This window comes from Fistularia commersonii, chromosome 9 (genome assembly GCF_037954325.1).
Source record: "Fistularia commersonii isolate RoL2024-O1a breed Wild chromosome 9, RoL_Fcom_v1.0, whole genome shotgun sequence".
In the NCBI taxonomy this organism is placed as follows: Eukaryota; Metazoa; Chordata; class Actinopteri; order Syngnathiformes; family Fistulariidae; genus Fistularia; species Fistularia commersonii.
In genome coordinates this window covers 9,493,837-9,514,063 of record NC_141292.1, presented here as the reverse complement: position 1 = coordinate 9,514,063, position 20,227 = coordinate 9,493,837, and the positions used below count along the sequence as shown (strand labels likewise).

The window sequence follows — 20,227 nt, the reverse complement described above, 5'->3', positions numbered from 1 at the left end:
TCTGGCAGAGCGATCGGGGCGGATGCAGTTCATGCCAGTCATACCGCGGCACATGCTTTACAACTGCTCGCTGGAGTGCATTAAACTAGTAGACCGGACTTGCTGGTTCATGTCCTCCCCTCGTATTCGTGCTACGGTAAGTGTTCCAAAAAACAAAACAAATAAACAAACAAAAAAACTCCAATTATCCAACCGCAGAGAATTCTCGCATCCATTCTCATTCGGAGAGGCATCTATTTATGCGTCGCCTAAAGAAAGAAACATTTAAAGAATTGAATTGTTTTCTTTTTTTTTTTCTGCCCCCCGGTCCGTCGCATCGGCTCGGTCTTTTCATAGAACTTCCATTTTTGAATGGGTTCCTGTGGTATTTCGGGATTTCAACTCGCCCACGTATATTGGAAAAGACAAACTCCGTTCATTAGACCAAAGCTGTGATCCTTCCCAGCCGCCGTACATGGATAAAGTCACACAGTTGTCTCACGAGCCAAAGCAAGGTTTTACTGCTCGACAAAATATGACTTCATCACAGTTTCCCAAAGTGGAGCCAAGACCTTTTCCATCAATTGTTTCTCGAATAGAAAATCAAATGATTTCATGGCTGCTGTAGCCAAAAGCGGTCGGATGCAGCATCTTAACCTGGACGTGCCCCTCCTTCGAGGGCCCCCCAATGCCTCCGTGGGATATTTATGAAATAACATTTTCAAAAACACACGTGACCAGTGAAGCCTTATCTCCGGCCACGACTCCGATTGCTTGAGCCTTTCTCCGTTAGTGCGGTTTGCAAAAATGCAACATCGAGGTCTGTACTTAACTAGCACGTTAACGGCCTCGACAGCTAAGTCTCGGGAAATTCGGAGACGGTCAAAACAGTTTGATGGGGCGTATTTGGCCGCGGGGCCATTTCGGGACTTGGTGTGCCGCGCCGGGGAGGTGAGCCGCAAAAATGTTAAGCCATAAGCTTCGAAGGATTTCGCCGAACATTTTCCACCAGTTTCCTCTCTGCGCCGTCGCGTTCACCGGCTCGTGGCGCCAAACGCGGCTCCGACTTATCGCCGTGACCTTTTCCAGAATCACAGCAGAACATCGGAGCGGCCGCCCCCGGGTCCGAGGCTGCGGCTCACAGGCAGCCTCACCCTTCGCGTCACTGCCGGCTCAAACTCGTAACGGTTTGTGACATCACGTCCGGAGGTGACTGAGAGTGGGCTGACGGACGGACACACTTGGGTTTGCCCTTTTCATATCTGCTCTTCTGGGCCGGACTAACAAATGGATTAACGCCTCCGCTCTCATCCCTGGACGCCGCAACCACTTTCGCCGGTTTCCTGCGTATCACGTTTTTGCATCGTGTCGTCACCTGTCCCAATAACACGAGCACTACCGGGGACACTTTACAACCCCCCTCCTTCTGATTATTCTATTCTATTACCCCCTTCTTCTATTCTATTTGTCTAATATATTTTTATCAAAAGCCACCCCTAACCCCTCTCGCTGTGCTTCTGGCCTCCAGCCACAAACAAAACTAGGCTCGTCCAGAATCCTTCAGACTTTGTGTGTGAAGGAAGTGTTTCACAGATGCTTCGGCGCTCCGTTATTTTTGTTGCTTCCCTTTCGTCTGAGGGTGGATGTCCTGTTACACAAATATTGGATTGTAAATGTAAACCGTGTCTTCCTGCGGCGCGTGCAGGGGGAACCTCGGCGAAGCTATCCAGAGGTCTCCGTTTCTGTTTGCGTCCCTTTTTAGCGACGAGCTGCTCGCGGCCATCGTCGAGTCCGAGTCCGCTACGATTCATTTGCGGGGAAAACAGACACCGCTCCGACCCTACTTGATCTCCGGCCTGTTAACAGGTTAACTGGATTACCCGGCTTTGTGCTTAATTCACACTAACCTCTGCCAAGTCTAGGGTTAAGTGAGCCGGTCGGTATCGGTTAGTCAGATCGCCACGGGGTCGTGTTTCCATATTTAAATCGGCCGGCAACCCGGTTGTGCGGCAGTGGAAACATTTTCAGACTCTATTTGTGATTCCGGCCTCTGTGCGGCGTATTGTTATAACAGAGGAGCAGTCAGCGGGGGGATTAGTGGCCCTGAGGTGGAGAAATGACACAATGGCTTCTAGTGAAGACTCGGCTCGGGCTCCTCGTGAGGACTTTAACTCCTACTGGAGAGATCGGCTCTTTAAAGCGGCCAACTGTGAGAGCATTCAGGGTTTTTGCGGAGCTAAATAAAGACGAGATGCAGGCGACATGAAAGGGGCCTTCGGCGGGCGTAAATATTTGATGTGCGGCGGAGGAAAGTGCAAACGCCCCGGCAGGAGGGGCGTTGTAGTTCAGGTGAAAGAAAAAAGAAAAAAGAAAAAAAAAAGAAAAAGGAGCTCCCACGGCTTGGACCGCAGCGGGGAGAAAGGAATGTTCTGGAGATAGAGAAGTTAAGACACGAGGCCCCGTCTCTGGGAAACTGATCTGGCCCGTGCCCAGGCCAAACAGAATTTACAGTTTGAGCCCTAAAGGTTTGGTCTTATAAATAAAGCGAGCCTTCAGGTTGTGCCAGATTTGCAGAGATAAATTTCACATGCCTCTTCGACTGCATCGGCGCAGACGTTCTGCCAACTTATGGTGGATCCCGTTGTTCAACGAGAGACGAGACAACGTTCGTGCGCCGCCGGCTCGCTTTGTCATTTGCAGACGCCGACCAAGATTGTGCCGAAGCCGCCGGCGAGGCTGGAAGCGTTTGACACACACTGGGTTTGGGCTTCTACCAGCAGCGCGGATGAGAGACGCTCACAAAAATTAATGTCTGGCGTCGACGAGACAAAATGAAACCCTACCGAGCCCTCCGGAGCAACCACGGCATTTCAGTGCAAGAGAAACAGTGTGTGAGTGTGTGTGTGTGTGTGTGTGTGTGCGTACAGTCACACACCCTCTTCCTCAGAGGTTGTTTGAGGCTACAGAGCAGGAACAAACCGATTCCCGGGCTAATGAGGAGATTGACCCCGCTCGTTCTGCAGTCGGCACCAGATGGTTGTTTCACTGGTGAGGAGCGGCAGGAAAGTACCTCCGAAGATATTAAGCCATTCAAGGACACGGTACTTTTTAGGGTTTGTGTGTGTGTGTTTTCTCTCTGTTGACTTGCTGGTTTCACCGTTGGCACATTCAGGTTAAAATAAACGGACGGGAGTTACAAAGTGCATCGGGGGGGCGGGGGGTGGGTGCAGTTAAAAAAAAAAAAAAAAAAAAAAAGCAAAAGTGGATCACGTTACAATCCGGTATAAAACCCCCCGGTGACCCGCTGGGAGAAAAAAAAAAGTTTCACGGGAGCTTTTGGAAATCACTTAGAGGAAAAGTCTCGTTATCTGGGCCAACCTCAATCCCGCGTTTATGTTAATCCATCCGATGCAGTGCCATGCAGCCGGTGGTTCTGACACAGGACTGAACTAAAGCAGATTTCCAGTGATCTGCAAAGCCGGCTGGTGTACACAGTCTGAGCCAGGGGCCTCTTACGCAAGTTCAGCCAGCTGTGGCTTTTTGGGTTGTGCGTGCCAGGTATGTGTTTACATAACACTCCTTTTTTCTCTCCTGCTCTCTTTCTCCTCACAGGTCCTGTGGAAAGTTGAAAGCGCAAAGTTTTCGACTCCAAGTAATGCTTGGAAAAAAAAAAAAGCCTTTTTTTTTTTTTTTCCTCCTCTGAGCCTGGATATTTGGTCATTAATGAAATCGAAAATACTGAATGAATGATGGCTTTGGGTTTTCCTGGAGTGAATGAGGTGGTTTTTAAACGGTCGTATTGGACAACGTCCAACATTCGGACGTTCTCCTCCAACTTTCAGCCCAGGAGTTCACTAGATAGTCAGGTCCACGTTCTAAAAATGAAGGCGTCTCCATAACAACCAGGTTGAAACCGCTCAGTTGCCGCGTTCAAAAAAACAGGCCTGTCAGATCTCAAATCGGAATCGTTATAAATTGTTTTCATCTGGAAAAATGTTGATATAAGCAGGATCCTCGATTTGGAGTGACTTCTTGATGATCTATTTCATTTTTTTTTTTTTTACTTTCAATTACTTTTATTACTTTTCTCTATCATGTGTCAAATTACGGGAGGGAAGTGAATTCCCTGCAGCGCTTGCACAAACGACCCAGCGGCTCAAAGTCGAGTTACGGTGACACTCTGTGTCATGTGACCAGTAAAAACATTAACATGCAAACACTGTTCAAACAAAGTCCACCGTGGAGTCACAGTTGATGCTTTCAAAATAGGAAGAAAAAAAAAAAAATGGCTGGAAAAAAAAGTTAATTTTCCCGCTCATAATTCATTATTGTCACACTTGAAAGCATCTATTACCTTTAAACAAACAGTGTTTTTGTTAATGCGCTGTGAGCTCACACCATGAGTCTGTTAGTTATAAAAAGGCCAAAGCTGGATATGAACAGTTCCCTTGGCCAACACCATTACCAACACTTCTAACAACTTTGAACCGACACAATTAAATACATGGTAAAATCCCATTAATAAAGCCCAACTTGGATTTCTTGGAATCGACAGGATGAAAAACAGCCCCGAATAAAAATGTGAAGGAAAAAAATCACGGAGCGACAAAAAAAAAAGAACTGCAGCAAAAGCAAAAGGTGAGGAAAATGAGGGACGACAAGGAGCTGATTGGACAAAGGAAGTGGGCGGTTCTATGACTGATTAATGGAAGAGACGTGTCGGACCACATGAAAAGGGGTCGTGTGGAAAAAACAGGAAGTCGGATGGATAATGAGGTACAAAATAAATGCATCATAAAATGAAGGGAAGTGACTGAAACTGATGCAAAGTGCAGGGCGATACTGAGCGGCGACCACAGGCCGGTTTGCGCGTTGTTTATTTTTCCAGCTCCGTATTGAAAACAAAACCCAACTGTGCGACGACATATAGAAGAAGAAAATCCCCGACCGCGATAATCATCATGGATATGGCTGAGAAAAGCTCATCCTTCCGCCAGTTTCACCCAGAGATTCTTTTTCCACGCTGCCCTATAAAGTGTCCCATTGTCTCTTTCAACATCAACAACATTGGCCGTATTTTCTCTTAATAACTACAATATGAAAGGGCCCAACTGTGACGGAGACTGTCCGTGCACTGGTGCACTTCATGGCCCTTCGGATGCTGGATTCAATAAACTTGACTCGAGAGATCTTTATCACGGTTGACCTTTTACTTTTTTGATATTATTAGCATTGGCAGGGAAGTTTGGAGAACAAACAGGGGACTTTTTTTTCCATTTATGAAAGGGATTGTATGAAAAACAAAATAAAGACAGGGAACCTCAGGTCTTGCATACATTTGCATTCAAATGTTCGCGTCCTCCCGCGCACGGGTCTTGGGCCCGGGGTTGATCGGAAGAGTCTTAAAGGGTTTCCTGCACGTCTGCCTTCATGACGGCGGCTCAGACTCGTCCCGCTTTCCTGAAACAGAGATTCAGCGCCTGATCTGTGCTAAGCCCTGGACCTTAAATCCCTCTCAGACGTTCATTAATGCGCTCGGTGTGGACCCACACCGGGGTCACGTCACTCTCCTGAGGCCAGACCCCTGTCCCCTGTCTGATAGGAGGATCATTTTGTCCCTCCGATGCTGACTTTAACCAGAAATGACTTCCCATCCCAAACAGGCTTCCTGTCACCCAGTTTAGATTTAAAAAAGATGAAAATAAGATGGAAATATAAATATTAAGAGGAGGAAAAAAATACAATAAATCAATAACATCTCATAAACCAGAGTTTGAGATTTGATCGCAAGGATTTACATACCGACAGGAGACAGTAGTCAAAATGCAAACGTAACCATGCAGTCTTTGTAAAGGTCCTTATGGGGAATAATTCAAAGTTGAAGACATTTGCAGGAACAAATCGGACGAGATGAAATTAAAAGGACGCGTTGTACTTGTCGCGGTTTGACCTTCGACCCGTCTTTGCCTGTGGCGCGGTTATTCTCCAAAGTAAATCAAAGTGATTTCTATCTCCCGCTTCAAATGGGCTCGGCAGGCAGGAGGAGCCGCCGGAGGGCCGACTGGAGCCCAGAGTGGGAAACACAAGGACAGACAGGAGGGTCCAGAGTCACAGGTGACCCTGAAGGCGCAAGACTGACTGACAGCTCATGTTCTCTCCTACAAACATTAACTGGAATATTATTGGCTTCAGGTCTTAATCCTATATTTTGTTTGCATCTTCACTCATCACTGATTTTCTTTTTTTTTCCCCTTTTGCTGTAGCACATTGCTAAATTTCCAAGGAAGCACAAAATTATAGTGGCTCAGTCTGGACCCGCCGGTCAGCCGCTCCCCGTCTCTGTACGATGTGGTGAGAGCCGAAACACCGGTTAAACACAGTTTTTCAATTCCATCGCTATGTTGGTTTTGAAATGATCTCAGAATGCACAAAATTCTGCAAACATTCCCCCCCTCACACTTCCTTCCTGCATGTATAAATAAAGACCTCTTATACCATTGCAAACTCATGACAGAGCCCAGATATGACACATCATCATATGCAGCTATTCCCCTTCCTGACTGAAGCCCAAAAAGCTTTGTTATGCACTTATAACACATGTGTATATTTATTTAGAGTGAATATCTTTCGGCATATCTGTGGCTCTCCGAAATTATTTATTGACATTCCAGACCGCTCACAACTTCCATGGCGCAAACTCAGAAGTCCAGAAACTGACAGACCCGTTTCCCTGGGTTCGCAAGGAGTCATTTGTCTGCTTTTGTAGGCGGGGCTTTGTCGGGCCAGCGAAATATGTTACAACAGTTAAAACGTCACATGTCTGACTGGTTGGCCACAAGGGACGTTTAACTGTTGAAACAGTTGCTGGGTCATCAAGAATGTTGTTCCTCTTCTTTTAGAGAGAGAGAGGCTTGCTTGTAAATGGTTGAATATATACTTTGTTGCTTTAAATATGCTTTTCCTCGGCTATTAACCTCCTGTGACAGAGGCTCTCAAATGTTCTCGTGTTTTGGACCCCCCGCGCCAACTCTTGACCTCCAAACCGTCTTTTGAAGGGATCTAAATATCTGGAGCTAGTTTGAAGTGGTTTGCATTGATATGCTATTTCAAAAACGAAAACATCCGTCACTAGTCCGAACCTCAAAAATAGACATTCATACACATATGATATTATATAAATGTTTTTAGATATTTTCTGTATTTCTTCTTCTTCAAATTGCGGGGAATTTCATAGGACCTGCAAAATACGGACAAAATAATCATTCTTTTTTAAATGTGGAAAGAGAGAAATCCCTAATTTGATTTAAAGGTCAGGTGAGAGTTACCTGATCCGGCTACAGGCGGAATCACACCTGCGCGGAAAGGAAAAGCCAAACTAAACAAGGCGCAGACTGAGAGACTCCATGGACTTTTGTTCTATAGTGTCCAGCTTAAAGATGGATCTTATTTCAAATAATCAGGGTTTATTTTGATAAGGGTCAAAGGTGCGGTCAACCCGCTGAAATCATTCTTCCCTGATGCGGGAGTGGAGAGTTATAAAATCACTGTTGAAAGAAAGTTGAAAAGGAGGAGAAGGAGAACCAGCAACCTAGTACAAATCAGAATGCCGTTGTTGATGTTTTAACCGAGGGAATAAGGATCTGCATTCCGCACTCAGTGGTTCTAATGCCACTTGTAAAATGTGAGCTACGATAAGCTGGCTCCCCTCTGCGTGCCCGATCGTCCGACGGCCCGGCTCGAAGGCTCGGACAGAAGCCATTAGTTTCCACATGAGCTTTGAGAGCTGGGCTGCGGCCCTGGCTCGCGCCCAAGTAACAGAGTGTACTTGAACAAATTCCAGAGGCAAAAGTTAATACGGGCCAGAGTGGATTTATCTATCGCGCTCTCAGATTGCACGAGTCCACACAAAATAGCAATCTTCCCACTGCTGACTGAGATGTCGCAACCTCTTTATTTACTGTTGCGGTCTCTTTCCTCGTCGCCCGGCCCGCTTGTACGCACGTGTCGTTGTCGTTGCCTGAAGTAACCGTGCACACTTTGCCCCTTCTATTGTCGTAGAACATTCGCAGTTTTCATCCAGCTCAGCGACAACCACGCAAACACTCTTTAACAGCGCCAATGATGGTCGCCAACGGAGACGAAATACAACAGATATGCTGGTCCGGTCCCCTGCATCATGAAGAACTTTGACTTATTAAACTGAAGAGACAATTAATATTATACACACACACACACACACACACACACACACACACACACACACATATGATCACTTGATACTTTGAGGGCCTTTTTTAGTTAGCTAATATGACTTATTGCAGTTTCTGTTCTTAATTTTTATGCAGATTTAAAAAAAAAAAAAAACAGCTATTTTCCAAACAAATAGTGGCACAGCTGTTGTCATGAAGTGATGGACAAGGGCCCACGTCTGGATGCAGACACGTGATGAGGATATATATCAAGGCTGGATGATATTGGCTAAGATGTGATTTACGGTCTAGTCCCATCTCTGATGCACATGGTTAATAAAATACAGATGGATTCCAATAGCGAGCGACTTCGTCAGCCAAGTGGGCTGTGAGCCAGCATGGTGAGAGAAGCTGAGGAAAGGGTTAAAAGTCACTGGGAATAAATCACGGTTCACGCTTTGTGAAGAGAAGGTGTCAAGCACATGTGGAGAGATGTGGAGCCCGGAGAAGAAGGGCATGTCGTCGGAGCCACGGGACCTTTGGCTGGCGGCAGCCCAAGAGAGGAAGGATGGCCGGGTGTGTTTGAGAAACCCACACAATTATTACAAAGTTTACGGTTTTAATATCATCAGCGGGCCAAATAATCCACGGTAATCCCAGGGAGGAGAACATATCGAGGCTGCAGGTCACCGAGAGCCAGTGGTGACAGGTTTGGGAGCAGAATATGGTGACTCACCGAACTGACACCTGCCAATCATCTGATATCCGTGAGTGAGTCATACAGCGACACACACTGACAGTAAATCCTGCGCGTGTGCGAGAGGCACAATGCTCTAACAATATGAGCCTATCACGTGCAGAAAATTAGTAGCTGTTTTTGAAATCGACAGATTTAGAGGAAAAAAGGATGAAAAGAATATTAAATGACGTAATCACAGGCTGGAGGGCGATTACTTGAATTTTAGAGACTACTTTTCACTGGGGTGTTCATGGTATCTATCAGTTTCAAGAAAATGGATCACAAAGCCGCCGCCCATCCCTGGAAGGAACCCGAAAAGAACCAAGATGCATTTTTTTTGCGACGGCTTTTGATCCATTGAATGACAATACAGTGCAATTTATTCTCACCCAAGTTAAAACTAGACTAGTTTGGTGCGAAGAAGATGAGTGACTGAAATGCCCACATTGAGACCACCGGTGCGAGTGTTTGCGGATGACACTAATGAAAGGCGACAACAAAAGAGACAGGGATTAGAGATGGTAACACACAGAGGATTTTGTTTTCATCAATGTTCCCTTTGAAGCCGGACAGAGGTGACGCGCAGAACGCACTTCATCATTTGAAATGTTTTCTCTGAGGAAGTGGTGGAGCCGAGAAGCTAGCAGCACCGGTGTCACAAAGATAGCATTTGGGTCCATTGAAAGTGTAATTCAAATTTCTATCAGCCTCAGTCATTCATCTGGCATGAAAGTTGTTTTCCAGTGGTAAAAAGCAGAGTTGTGTGATAATTAGTTATATTGTCTAGTTCCTTCTCGCCTCAATTTTTCTTTGAGTTGCCTGATGTTGGAGATATTGGACAAAGAAATGTCAGCTACCTGTGAAAAATGCTGGAACTGAATAGGGTTTCTCTTATGGTTCTCAAAGTACCAAAAAACCCAATCAGATTTACAAAAAAAAAAAGACACATATTTATATGTGACTTTCTGGTCAGTGGTTGCATCAAGTGTTATTTTCACTCAGCCATATACCCAACGCTGAGGGTCAACCGTAAATCGCTGACAGTCAAGTCCGTTGATCCTTTGGACAAGAGGATTTTTTGAAACACCTGCAAATCCCTCTAGGAAGAGTGGTGTCAATAAATGGCATGAGAGGCAAATTAAAATGTCTAAGGATTACAAATATTTCATGGCAAACTATCCCTTTAATGCTTTTCAGCAGTTTTCACGATCCATCATGTCACCTATTGTTTATTTTATTCCTGTTTACAACATTCCTTGCTCGGAGTGACCTGAGCCACTCTTTTCCTTGGACGGGTCATCTGGTTCATTTTGGCCATGTTACATTGTACTGTGAGGGTATGACACAAAGAAATTGACTTTACCACCAGTCTGAGTGAAACGGCAGACAAAACACCAAGTCTTTTGGACGTTGTAAAAAGAAAAAATAATAAATTAAAAAAATAAAGAAGCTCTGCGACAGCCTGATGACTGATTAGTGGAGTGGCGAGGAGGTGCAGATATAGGCCGCCGCTTCGGTGTTCCAGTTTGTTGCACTTGAATGCACCACAGAAACGACATTCTGTGCCAGCTTGGGATAGTTAGCCCTCCGCAGCAGCAGGGGGAGGTAGGTTGGGCCTGTCGTGGCCGAGGGAAGTCAGAGGAGCTCGGGCTGCGAGGGAAGGCAACAGCCCCGCTGCACTCACATTTGGAAATTAGCTCATTTTACGAGAAAATGCGCCTACAAGTTTAGAAATGGCTCCTTCTATCCAGAATGAGAGGAAGTCGAAAAAATGCCAGAACTATTTTCTGTATGTTCCCGTGATCAAAGTTATTTGTCGCTTTCGCCCGCTTCTGTTTCTCGTTATCGCGCGCTGAATCACTGGAGCCGAACAGCCAGAGTGATTTCTCTCACCAACGCCCCCGGCCACAGATTCACTTTGATAAAACATTGGGGGTGGGGGGTGGGGTGCAGGGGAAATACCAACAAGAGCCAATGAGTGGAACTCGCTGCAAAACACTTGGAGCAGGACACGGAGCGAGAGCCAGTGAGCTGTCACTGTGTCAGGGCCTCGAGAAGCAGGCTGACGCTGCGGATCCACTGGGGCGTAATCTGAGGCGAGGGGTTTAAGCCGCTTCCCAGGGTCGCAACATGTCAGTGTAACCGCGCTGCACCTGGTTGGAGTTTAATGACCGAAGCATTTTCAGGGAGACGCCATCTATACGGCCGAATCTGTCACCCATTTGCAAATGACATCACCTTGGTTCCCCCGCATTCGGATCAAGTCAGCCTGGTTGGATTTAATGCAAATGAATGAGCGTGAAACAAAACACCCTTTTCTGTCCAAATGCAATGTAATGCAACCAGAACGTGTTGTGGGCTGGTGTGCCTGAACAATGAATGGGAAAGAGGGTGGGTGGGGTGTTTTATGGCTGCTGTGGAATAGAAGTTTTCTCATCCACACACACGCACACACTCTTTCCAGTAATACCAGTACTCAAACTGCAAAAAGTCAGTTTGTCTTTACAGAGCTGTACACAGTACAAATATGCTGTTCAAACAATTAAAGTATAGACGAAAGGGATTACAGTGAAAGCAAATTACACATTAAGCCAAACTCAATACTTCCACCCAGATTAAGTATACAGCCCTTCAAAAAACCTGTCTTTATGCTAAACTTGTTTAAATACATCTGAGGGACACATGGATCCGTTTCAACGGACGGGGTTCTACTGAGGGCACAAATGCAATCTAAATATTCTGCATTGGTGTAAAAAAAATATCAATAAATTAATGATTAAAAACAGCAATAGGCGAGCTTAAGCGGCAAATGCTGAAAATAGCACTGAACTACAAAGAAGCAGATACACTGGTCAAGATATGGCAGCTTTCAACTCTGTGAATAAGAAATGATGCCACAAGATGTTATTCAGCAGGTGACATTTTCCCGACGAAACCTAAATTTGCACGATTGGTGAACTTCTCGGCACGGTCATGAATTACAGCCCAACAGAGCCTGAGCACCCGCCAATGAAACGTTTTCACCTGCAAAATGAATGCAAATGTGAAGTTTGTCGCTCTGGATTTGTCCTCACAAAGGCACTTTGATCGAGCCCTTTCCTTCTGACTGGCTCGAATCTGGAGAGGATCGCTGTCTTCTGCTGAGATGTTGCGTAACAGGAGGATCCACCCAAAGGCACACATGGAGGAATATTGCCCCCTGTTGGTGGGATGTACAAACACAGTACTTTGAGGAACATCTTTTCATCCAGTCATGTTTTTGTAAAATAAAGGTTCCAGATTGCAAATTTTGGCGGTGCAAAACAAGCTCACTTAAAAATGACAGGAATGTTCCGTCCCACAATTTGATAGAAAACATCTACTGGTTATTTGAATGTCACAGCCCAACAAGTTAGTATTGTATTCATTTATACGCTTGGTGACTTACATCTTTTTGAGGGTGTTATCCAGGCATGAGGCAGCAAAACCAAGACTTTGAAGTCAAGAAGATGGTGGGATTTGAATCAGAGCTCCGTCGAACCCGGACTCAGGAAAGAAGCACCTGAAAAAACAAATGGCTTCGGTCAGTTGAAGCAGATTTCTCCTTTAGCCCCAAGATATTTATCTTGAATTCACAGACAATAAAATCTTACCTGACACTTTGAAATGAGGCCTGAGCTGGTGAGACGTCCTCTAGTGGTCGGCAGACGAAACCTTTTTACAACATGTTTTTAAATTGTTGACACAAATATGTATTCACTACGTTTTTATAGATTGTTCATAATAGAATACAAACATACTAGACTTGAATTTTACACTAACTTTTAAACTTCAACTGAAGTGACCCATATGTTATCAGTCATTGGCCCATTTGAAGCATCCTAGTGATTTGTATTTCTGAAATGAACACTTTCCACTGTGAGTAAAAAGAGAACTGGAAATGTGTAACTTATAATTTCATTTTATTTTCAGTATTACGCAACATTAGAAGTATAAATATCTGTTTTAATATACAACATCTATGACATCCATAGAGCTCTCCTTGGGCAAAATACAAAACTCAAAACACTTTTATTGCACATTTTCTAAAAGACAAACCATCATAAGCAAGTTCATCTAATACTAGATTTGCACGGAGGAAAAAAAACAAACAAAAAACAAAATAAAACAAAACAGAAAAGACGAGCAGACAAATAATCAGTGTGGTATCGACAGACGACTACTGCACCAACAAAGGTCGTGGTGGTGATCCTGGCGGCAAGGGAGCAAGTTTCACACTATAAACAACATCTGTGACACAGAACAGATTTGGCAAATCAACAATATACAAAATATACATCCGTGAAGCTTTGTAAACAAACATTGAATGTGCTTTTAGGGTTGAAATGAAGGAAACCGTGTTCATAAGGGGGAAACTACGTGTTCAATCATTCAAATAAAGATTCTGTGATTCAGTTTAGTCTTAATTCCAAACAAACGGGGAATTCATCGATATTTTCAGCGCGTCTTCCCTCTCAGTCACCCGCTGAACTGAAAACTGGCAAGCAATAAGGTGCATTTCTTCCTTCACAATACATTACTGATACTTGAACAATATTTAACAGGACCTAGTTTTAAGAGCTCTGTAACTAGTTTGATTTTCGAAACACAGGGCTGGATGATATGACGGTTCACCATGTGATAGAAAAAAATCTACCCCAGCGTCAGGTCTTCAGAGAAAATCCTCAACATGTCTATAATCCTGCTTTCATGGTGATGCAAAGCAGCAAAGTGGGATATATATGGAGCAATCACAGGTGATTTGGGTTCTTTAACTTTCTTCGTTGTTTGAATGGAGCACCTGAAAGGTGATTAAAACTCTCAAACGTGACTGTTTATACATTCAAACCCTTCTGTCGTTTAAAACTCCATTATTGAAAGCCTTACGGTGATACAAAATTCTTCCCGCGTGATATCACCTGCTCCACTCAGACTGAAATTCAGATGAACTTATTCTGTGTCAACTTTAATGATGGAGATCTTTGAATTCAAGGTCGAGTACATGTGTTACACAAGAACATTATTTTCCTTTAGCCAGCACAACAGAGCAAATACTGAATTACATAGGTATTGTCCTAGGCTACTTCCTGTTTGCTGCTTAAAGACTGCATTTGAAGACGTCCACAAAGTAGAAACGGTGTAAATAGTAGAAAGATAGATGACAGCTTGTATGTGTAGTACCAGGTATTCACACATTAACATCAAACACATGATGTGAACATGAACTACATGGAAACACTTCATAGTAAAAGCACATTAAGAGCAGTGAATTGTTCATATAATACTTGAGTATTAGGCAACAAATCCATTCATAAGGTGGGAGATTTTCATTGTTTTTTAACTTCTGAGAACTGTAAGACTTGCTTTGAGGTTTGCATACTGAAATTCACCATTTTGAATGATTTTTGCAGTCAATATTTTCACCCTCCTCATCTTGCCATTTTCTCAGCGAACAACCTAATAATAGTCATGGAAATTGTGACATTTTAAATGACTTCTTCCTGACATTTCTGTAATTTCTTGCTACAAAGATTTCATGGCTAATTCTCAGCCTAAGTGAAAAAACTCCCAGCGGTGTGTTGATGACCAAGTGTAGCGATTTAAGTATGGTTGATTACATTTCTTCATTTCGTGGATGCTAACACTCCCTGCACTAGAACTGATAAACAATCATTGATGCATTTTCCTTCAATATGATTGCAGTCAAGTTCAAAATAATGTTCCAAATGTTTCCATTTATAAAGGCAACAGAAATAGGCGCTGCTTGAGATTTCACTAAAATAAAAAGATACAATAGTGACCATGAGCACACATAACAGTTGAAATTGCATGTGATTTCACAGTGTTGCCCTTCTAATTACTTAATGACAAAGACACAGTAGCTCAGCTTCAAAGGACAGAAAAATTGTGAGGTGGTTAAGAAGTAAAGCTTGGTTCATCGTGATTGTACAGAGCAATGAACCGAAAGCTTGTGTTCTCAGTCTGAGAATTAGCCATGAGGGCTGCAGCCATCAACAGCCATTTTGGATCAGGCGATTATTTTCAGTTTCTACACTTGTCCATAAAAATTCAGCGAAAGGCTCAGAAGCGTCAGCCGTTTGCTGCGACGGAACGAGAAAGCAAACAGATAATATCCACTTTAGATGAGCTTAGAGTTATTTTACAATGCATCTTTATAATCAGTTAATCACATGACAAGTCGGCAATTACAAGGTAACAACTCACTGATTCATCTTTGTAGCCCCAAACTTGAGGTTTGAAGTGCTGTTCTTTTTGCATTTCGCTCCCATACAATCTGACAGGACAGCCTTCTAATCCTTGTGGATTACATGCAGCTCTACGTGAATGAATTCCTGCTTTTTGAAGTCTCTTATCACAAAGTGTTGCCAACTACAAATATGAGAATTCCTTTTGATAAGATCCTTGGCCAGGTGAAGCTTTAACCCTGGTGCTGCTCTTTACGAAGAATCTTTAGAGACCAAACCACACACAAGTAACTTTTACAACACAGTACAAAGCCTGACATCAAAATCCTTTGAAACCCTGACAGTGCCTGCGGTCTTTCGGGGAAATAACTTACACGGGTCCGAGATGAGGCCGAAGACTACTTGAATTCAACTAATTACTGGCAAACGTGTGCAGAATTGTTTTAGTCATTTCGTATTAAGCAAAAAAATATTTCATTCCTCAAAATATAATCAGCCTCTAAACACACCATCAACAGTAAAGACATTCTTGGGGAAACGGTGACAGCCCTCACAGTTTTCTTATAGGATGCTACATTTTTAGAAGTGGCCCAGATACCCACTCGTGCCTTTTTCTCTCTGTCACTCTTCAAGTTCACTTTGTCACAAAGAGGAGGATGTCCGTGTCAACGTACGGCAGCTCACGTTAGGCCACAGATTTCCAAGTGGACTTGCGTATATTAAGGGTACAAACATGACACTGCAAAATCTATACATATAATACAAATAACAATCATGTAAGCCCCATGTATCCCAGTTTTACAGTGGTATCATAATTACACAATATTGCATAAAGTTAAAAAAAATATGTACAGATGTCAGAGGAATGTGACTAAATACCACATCTTGCTAGGAACAGCTTTTAATTCCCGTTATTTCTAAGGCCCCTTCACTAATCAATGGATTAAAGAATCGTAATTCATGGTTTTAGATGAAAAGTATAGCGCGTTGCCTCCAGGTACCTCTACATGAAAGCCCCAAAATAACATGTCATGGGATTACAATGAACCCAAGTCATTGTGATACAACATCGTGTGGTCTTACTGCATTTAAAAAGACATCAGGTCCTCCATGTCTAGAAGTAAGAGTGCAATTCAAAAAATGTTTATGGCACTGGCTCTACAGTACATTGCAACCTTTGTAAGGCTCCTCTCTATTGCCCCTGACACTGATTGCACTGAGCATTACTGAGCATCAAACATTCACTTGATGGAAAACTTCAGAAATAAACATAACATTCACATGTAGAAGCATTTAAACACATGCACACCCACCCACCCACGCGCACACACACCTCAATCAGCATGTAACAGCTTCCCCGGTCCTCTAACAAAATGAAGGCATGATGATACTTGCACAAACTACATCGAAGGTAGTGTGAAATTCTCTGGCGGATTTCTTTACTTCTTGTTGCTGGAGCTACGCGGCGATTCCTTCTGCTTACACCTGCCAGTGTCGGAGTTCTCCTTTACCCCTAAGGGTGCGACTCGCTCTCTCTTACTGTTTTTTTGTGCAAACGTAACATCTGGAGACATTTTCTTCTTCTCAGTTTGTTCCTTCCGGCTCTGTTTGTCGGGGGATGTAATTCTGATATCTGGGCCCCTGGGACTGTCAGATTTAAGTGTCTCAGACTTTGGGCTTTCCTTGGAAACTTTGACTACAGGCTCCTGAGGTGCAGTGCTGGACACCCTGCTAGAAATGCCTACCCAGCTAGTTTCTTCTTTAACTGCTGATTTTGGCAGCACAAGTGGTGGATCCAGCTGGGGGGGATGACATGATACCAGAGGAGGATCCTTCTTGACGTGCTGCTGCTGCTGGGGCAGGGAAAGTGGGGAAACAGCCTCTTTTGGTTTGGGATCATGATCTTTATTGACCACAGCCTGCTTTTTGGGTGAGGGGTCTTTATGTTTGGCATCAACACTTTGCTTAATGATTGGTGTTACAGCAGGCTTTTGAGTTGAGGATGATGGAAAACTTTTCGGGGATTTGGGCTTCGAATCAGTGCTATCTTTCCCAATAAGAGTTGATTTTGCAACAGACGGTTTGGATTCTCGTGGCTTCAAAGTCGGAGGAGGTTTCGATGCCACAGATTCCTCCAGTTTCAACACAGGGGAAGGACTGACAGAGTTACCTTTCTGTTCGGCATCAGTGCTCACTTGTATGGCTGAAAGGGATTCTTTAGGTAAATCTACTAGTGTTAAAGTTGGAGGAGGGGGTGTGCTATTAGATTGCACTTCCTGTGTTTTTGTGTCCTTGTTAGACCTCAGAGTTGTACGTTGTGCAGGTGGCTGGTCAGGTTTCAATTTACTGAGACTCAAAACATTTTCATGAACAACTGCTGAAGTAAAACATTTCTGTTTTGCTGATTGGGCCCCCATGTTTTCTTTGACAACATTAATAGTTTCTTGTTTTTTAGGGTAACAATAATCATGTACAAATGGTTTGTGTTGTGCTTTGTCAGGTGGACAGTCTTTTAATAATGGTTCTTTAGTCTTTGGTGATACAGGAGTCTCTTTCTCTCGCACCGACGAGCTACTACTCTCTATCGCACCAGCTGACACAGAGTTCTCTTTATTTTTGTTCGGCATCACTTGTGTCGAAGTCTTTAACGGCACTGCAACGTTACCTGCAGCAACTCCATTTTTTTGTGCCACCTTTGCCACTGTTGCACATGTGGCTTCCCTCTTCAGGCCTGAGCTGCTTGAACCACCAGCCACCATGGCGGACGACTTGTTACATGGAACAATGTCCCCATTTGGAGAGTTTCCAGAGCTGCTCTCTGGTTTTGTGCTTCTGGGTTTACATTCATGTGCAGAACCAGAAGTTGTGACGGAATCTTTCCCTTCTCTATTTGACAGAGATGTTGATGTTACATTTTCTGGGAAAGATGCATAGTTGCTCTGTGTCGTAGCATTAGAAACAGAGGCCGTGTTGGAGTTCTTCCCAGAAGCCAGTTTGTCACTGGTCTGGGTTTCATCTTTATTAAAACCAGATTTTAAGCTCTGCTTAACTGACACAGGCAATGGTGCATTAGCATCTGTAATGGGAGTTGAGACCTCCAGCTTTGCAGAGGCGAAAGAGACTCCTGTCTTGCAGCTGTTAATCTTTTGTGACGTAGCGTGTGGCTTGACTTCCAGTGGTTCCAATTCGTCGTCCTGATCTTCATTGCTAACTTCCCGTATGGCAGGTGTTTTTCCGCAGGAGGAGAAATGACAGTTGTGTCGAGGGCCTCGGTGTTCATGAGCCAGTGAAGAGCTGGGCTTCAAACTGGGTCTGTTTTCTTGTTTACTAATAAAGCTTGAACTTTCTACTTTGCTTGTTTGTGGCTTTAATGATTCGTTATGTCTATTTTGTGTTTTCTCCACGCTTGAATTGGTTTTCACTTCTGTGGGTGAATTACTTGACTGCTCTTTGGGGAAGCCAGTTGGGGAAGAAGCAGCTTCGAGGCTTGAGGTGCAAGTCAGGGGGCTCTTCAGTTTGTCTGTTTTCATTAGAGGGATGGTTATCTGTCTCTCAGTAGGAGTCTGTAGCCAAATAGGCGGACTCAGAGAAACAGCGGTCTCCGCCATTTTGGATAAACACGTGTCGGTTTTAGAGATTCTCGGCCCAGAGAGAAGTCCAATATCCAAAGTGCCCTCCAGAGGTTTGAGAGAAGAGACGTGGCGCCCCTCTAGTTTATACTCAGATGATGTCTTTCTTAGTGGGGCCTCCGCTGAGGAGATGAGCTGTAGTTTCTCTACAGCGGTCTCTCCTCTGCCAGAAAAATGCTTTGGAGCCAGACCTTCAGGGCTGGAATGAACACTTCCCAGTCCAGCCTTCATGTGGTCATGAGGCATTGCTGAGTCAAGCTGGAGGCTTTTTGACCTGGCAGCACCAAAGTGCAGGTTCTCGTGAATATTAGAGGACATTCGACACATGCAGTCTTCTCGTTCTTCAAATGACAACCTCTTCCTAGTGAAATCAATGTTGGGAGCCTTGAAGTCCATTCTTTCAGACTTTATACCGTCTTTTCCTGGTCTGGAGAGTGGCCACTCAGGGTGAGTTGAACAGAAGGGTGACCGCAGTCCTCCATCTACTTCACTGCTGCTACCAGCTGGTTCTGTGATGCCCTCAGCAGCACGTGTGGTGAGTTTTTTATAAAGCATGTCTTTCAGTGTGATACTGGCAGCTTTAGCCTCCAGAGGGCCAGATTCTGAGCTACTTGGAGGTTTGTTTTGACCACGGATAGAGAAACTTTCATCCCTGTCATCACTGTACAATGTAGATGAGTCTGCGTCCCGCAGGGCGTCTTGTTTCTGCAGAGACTCCCTCCTCTCTGACCAGTCCTGTCTCTTCACAACAGTCTTGGACTTCAGCTCTTTGTCCATTTCCTCCACTGATTCCTGACGGCCCACCTTACGGCTTACAGGCCTCTTTAAGCATCCCTGCTCGACCGGCCTTACACGAGTGATTCCCAGTGTCTCGCAAGCTGTGTCCTCCACACTCTGCAGGCTGCTATGATCTCCAGTCCTCTGTTCTTCATCCTGCACTTCCTCCTGGGTGACTTCCAGGCTGTGTTTTCTTGGACACAGGTGCTTCTTTTCTCCAGCGTACGAGGGGGAAAGCTTCTCCTCAGATTGAACTCTTTTTAGGAGCGGTGAGCGAGGTGGCTCTGCGCTTTTAGGGCGGACAATATGCCGAACAATTGTGGGTGGCGAATGTATTTTGGCAGGGAAGGTTTGCGATGTCTTTGCAATGGCAACAGAATGTCCACTAAGAAGAGGAGAGGGTGAGCGCTGAGGCGACGTTGGCTGGGGAGTTGGTGAAGGCGTGCGAGCCAAAGGAGATAGAGGAATGCTACCAGCTGACTTGCGGCGCCCCTGACGAAGCCGCTGACCTGGCAGTTTGGGGCCGAGGCCATGGAGAGTGCTTGGCCGAATGTGGCCTGAGCCGGCAGGTGAATTTGGAGCACTGGAGCTAGGAGAGCTACTTTGGGAAGAGTTCCCACCTTAGAGTCAAAAAGAAACAAAAAGAGTGTTAGTAATTAAACAATCAATAAGTCAAAGGAACACAATTAA

At 44.5% G+C, this 20,227-nt stretch overlaps 1 protein-coding gene across 9 annotated transcripts in view; it reads right to left on the bottom strand.

Moving 5' to 3' along the window:
* Positions 1–12,831: 12,831 nt before the first annotated feature.
* The window catches only part of mast4 (microtubule associated serine/threonine kinase family member 4), a 92,313-nt gene continuing 84,917 nt past the window's right edge, over positions 12,832–20,227 (bottom strand). For all 9 annotated transcript variants that reach the window (XM_086152345.1, XM_086152349.1, XM_086152346.1 and 6 more), the window contains one exon: positions 12,832–20,157. In XM_086152345.1, the coding sequence (XP_086008471.1) occupies positions 16,571–20,157 (3,587 nt within the window). In that variant the 3' untranslated portion in view covers positions 12,832–16,570. The remainder of the gene's footprint in view (positions 20,158–20,227) is intronic.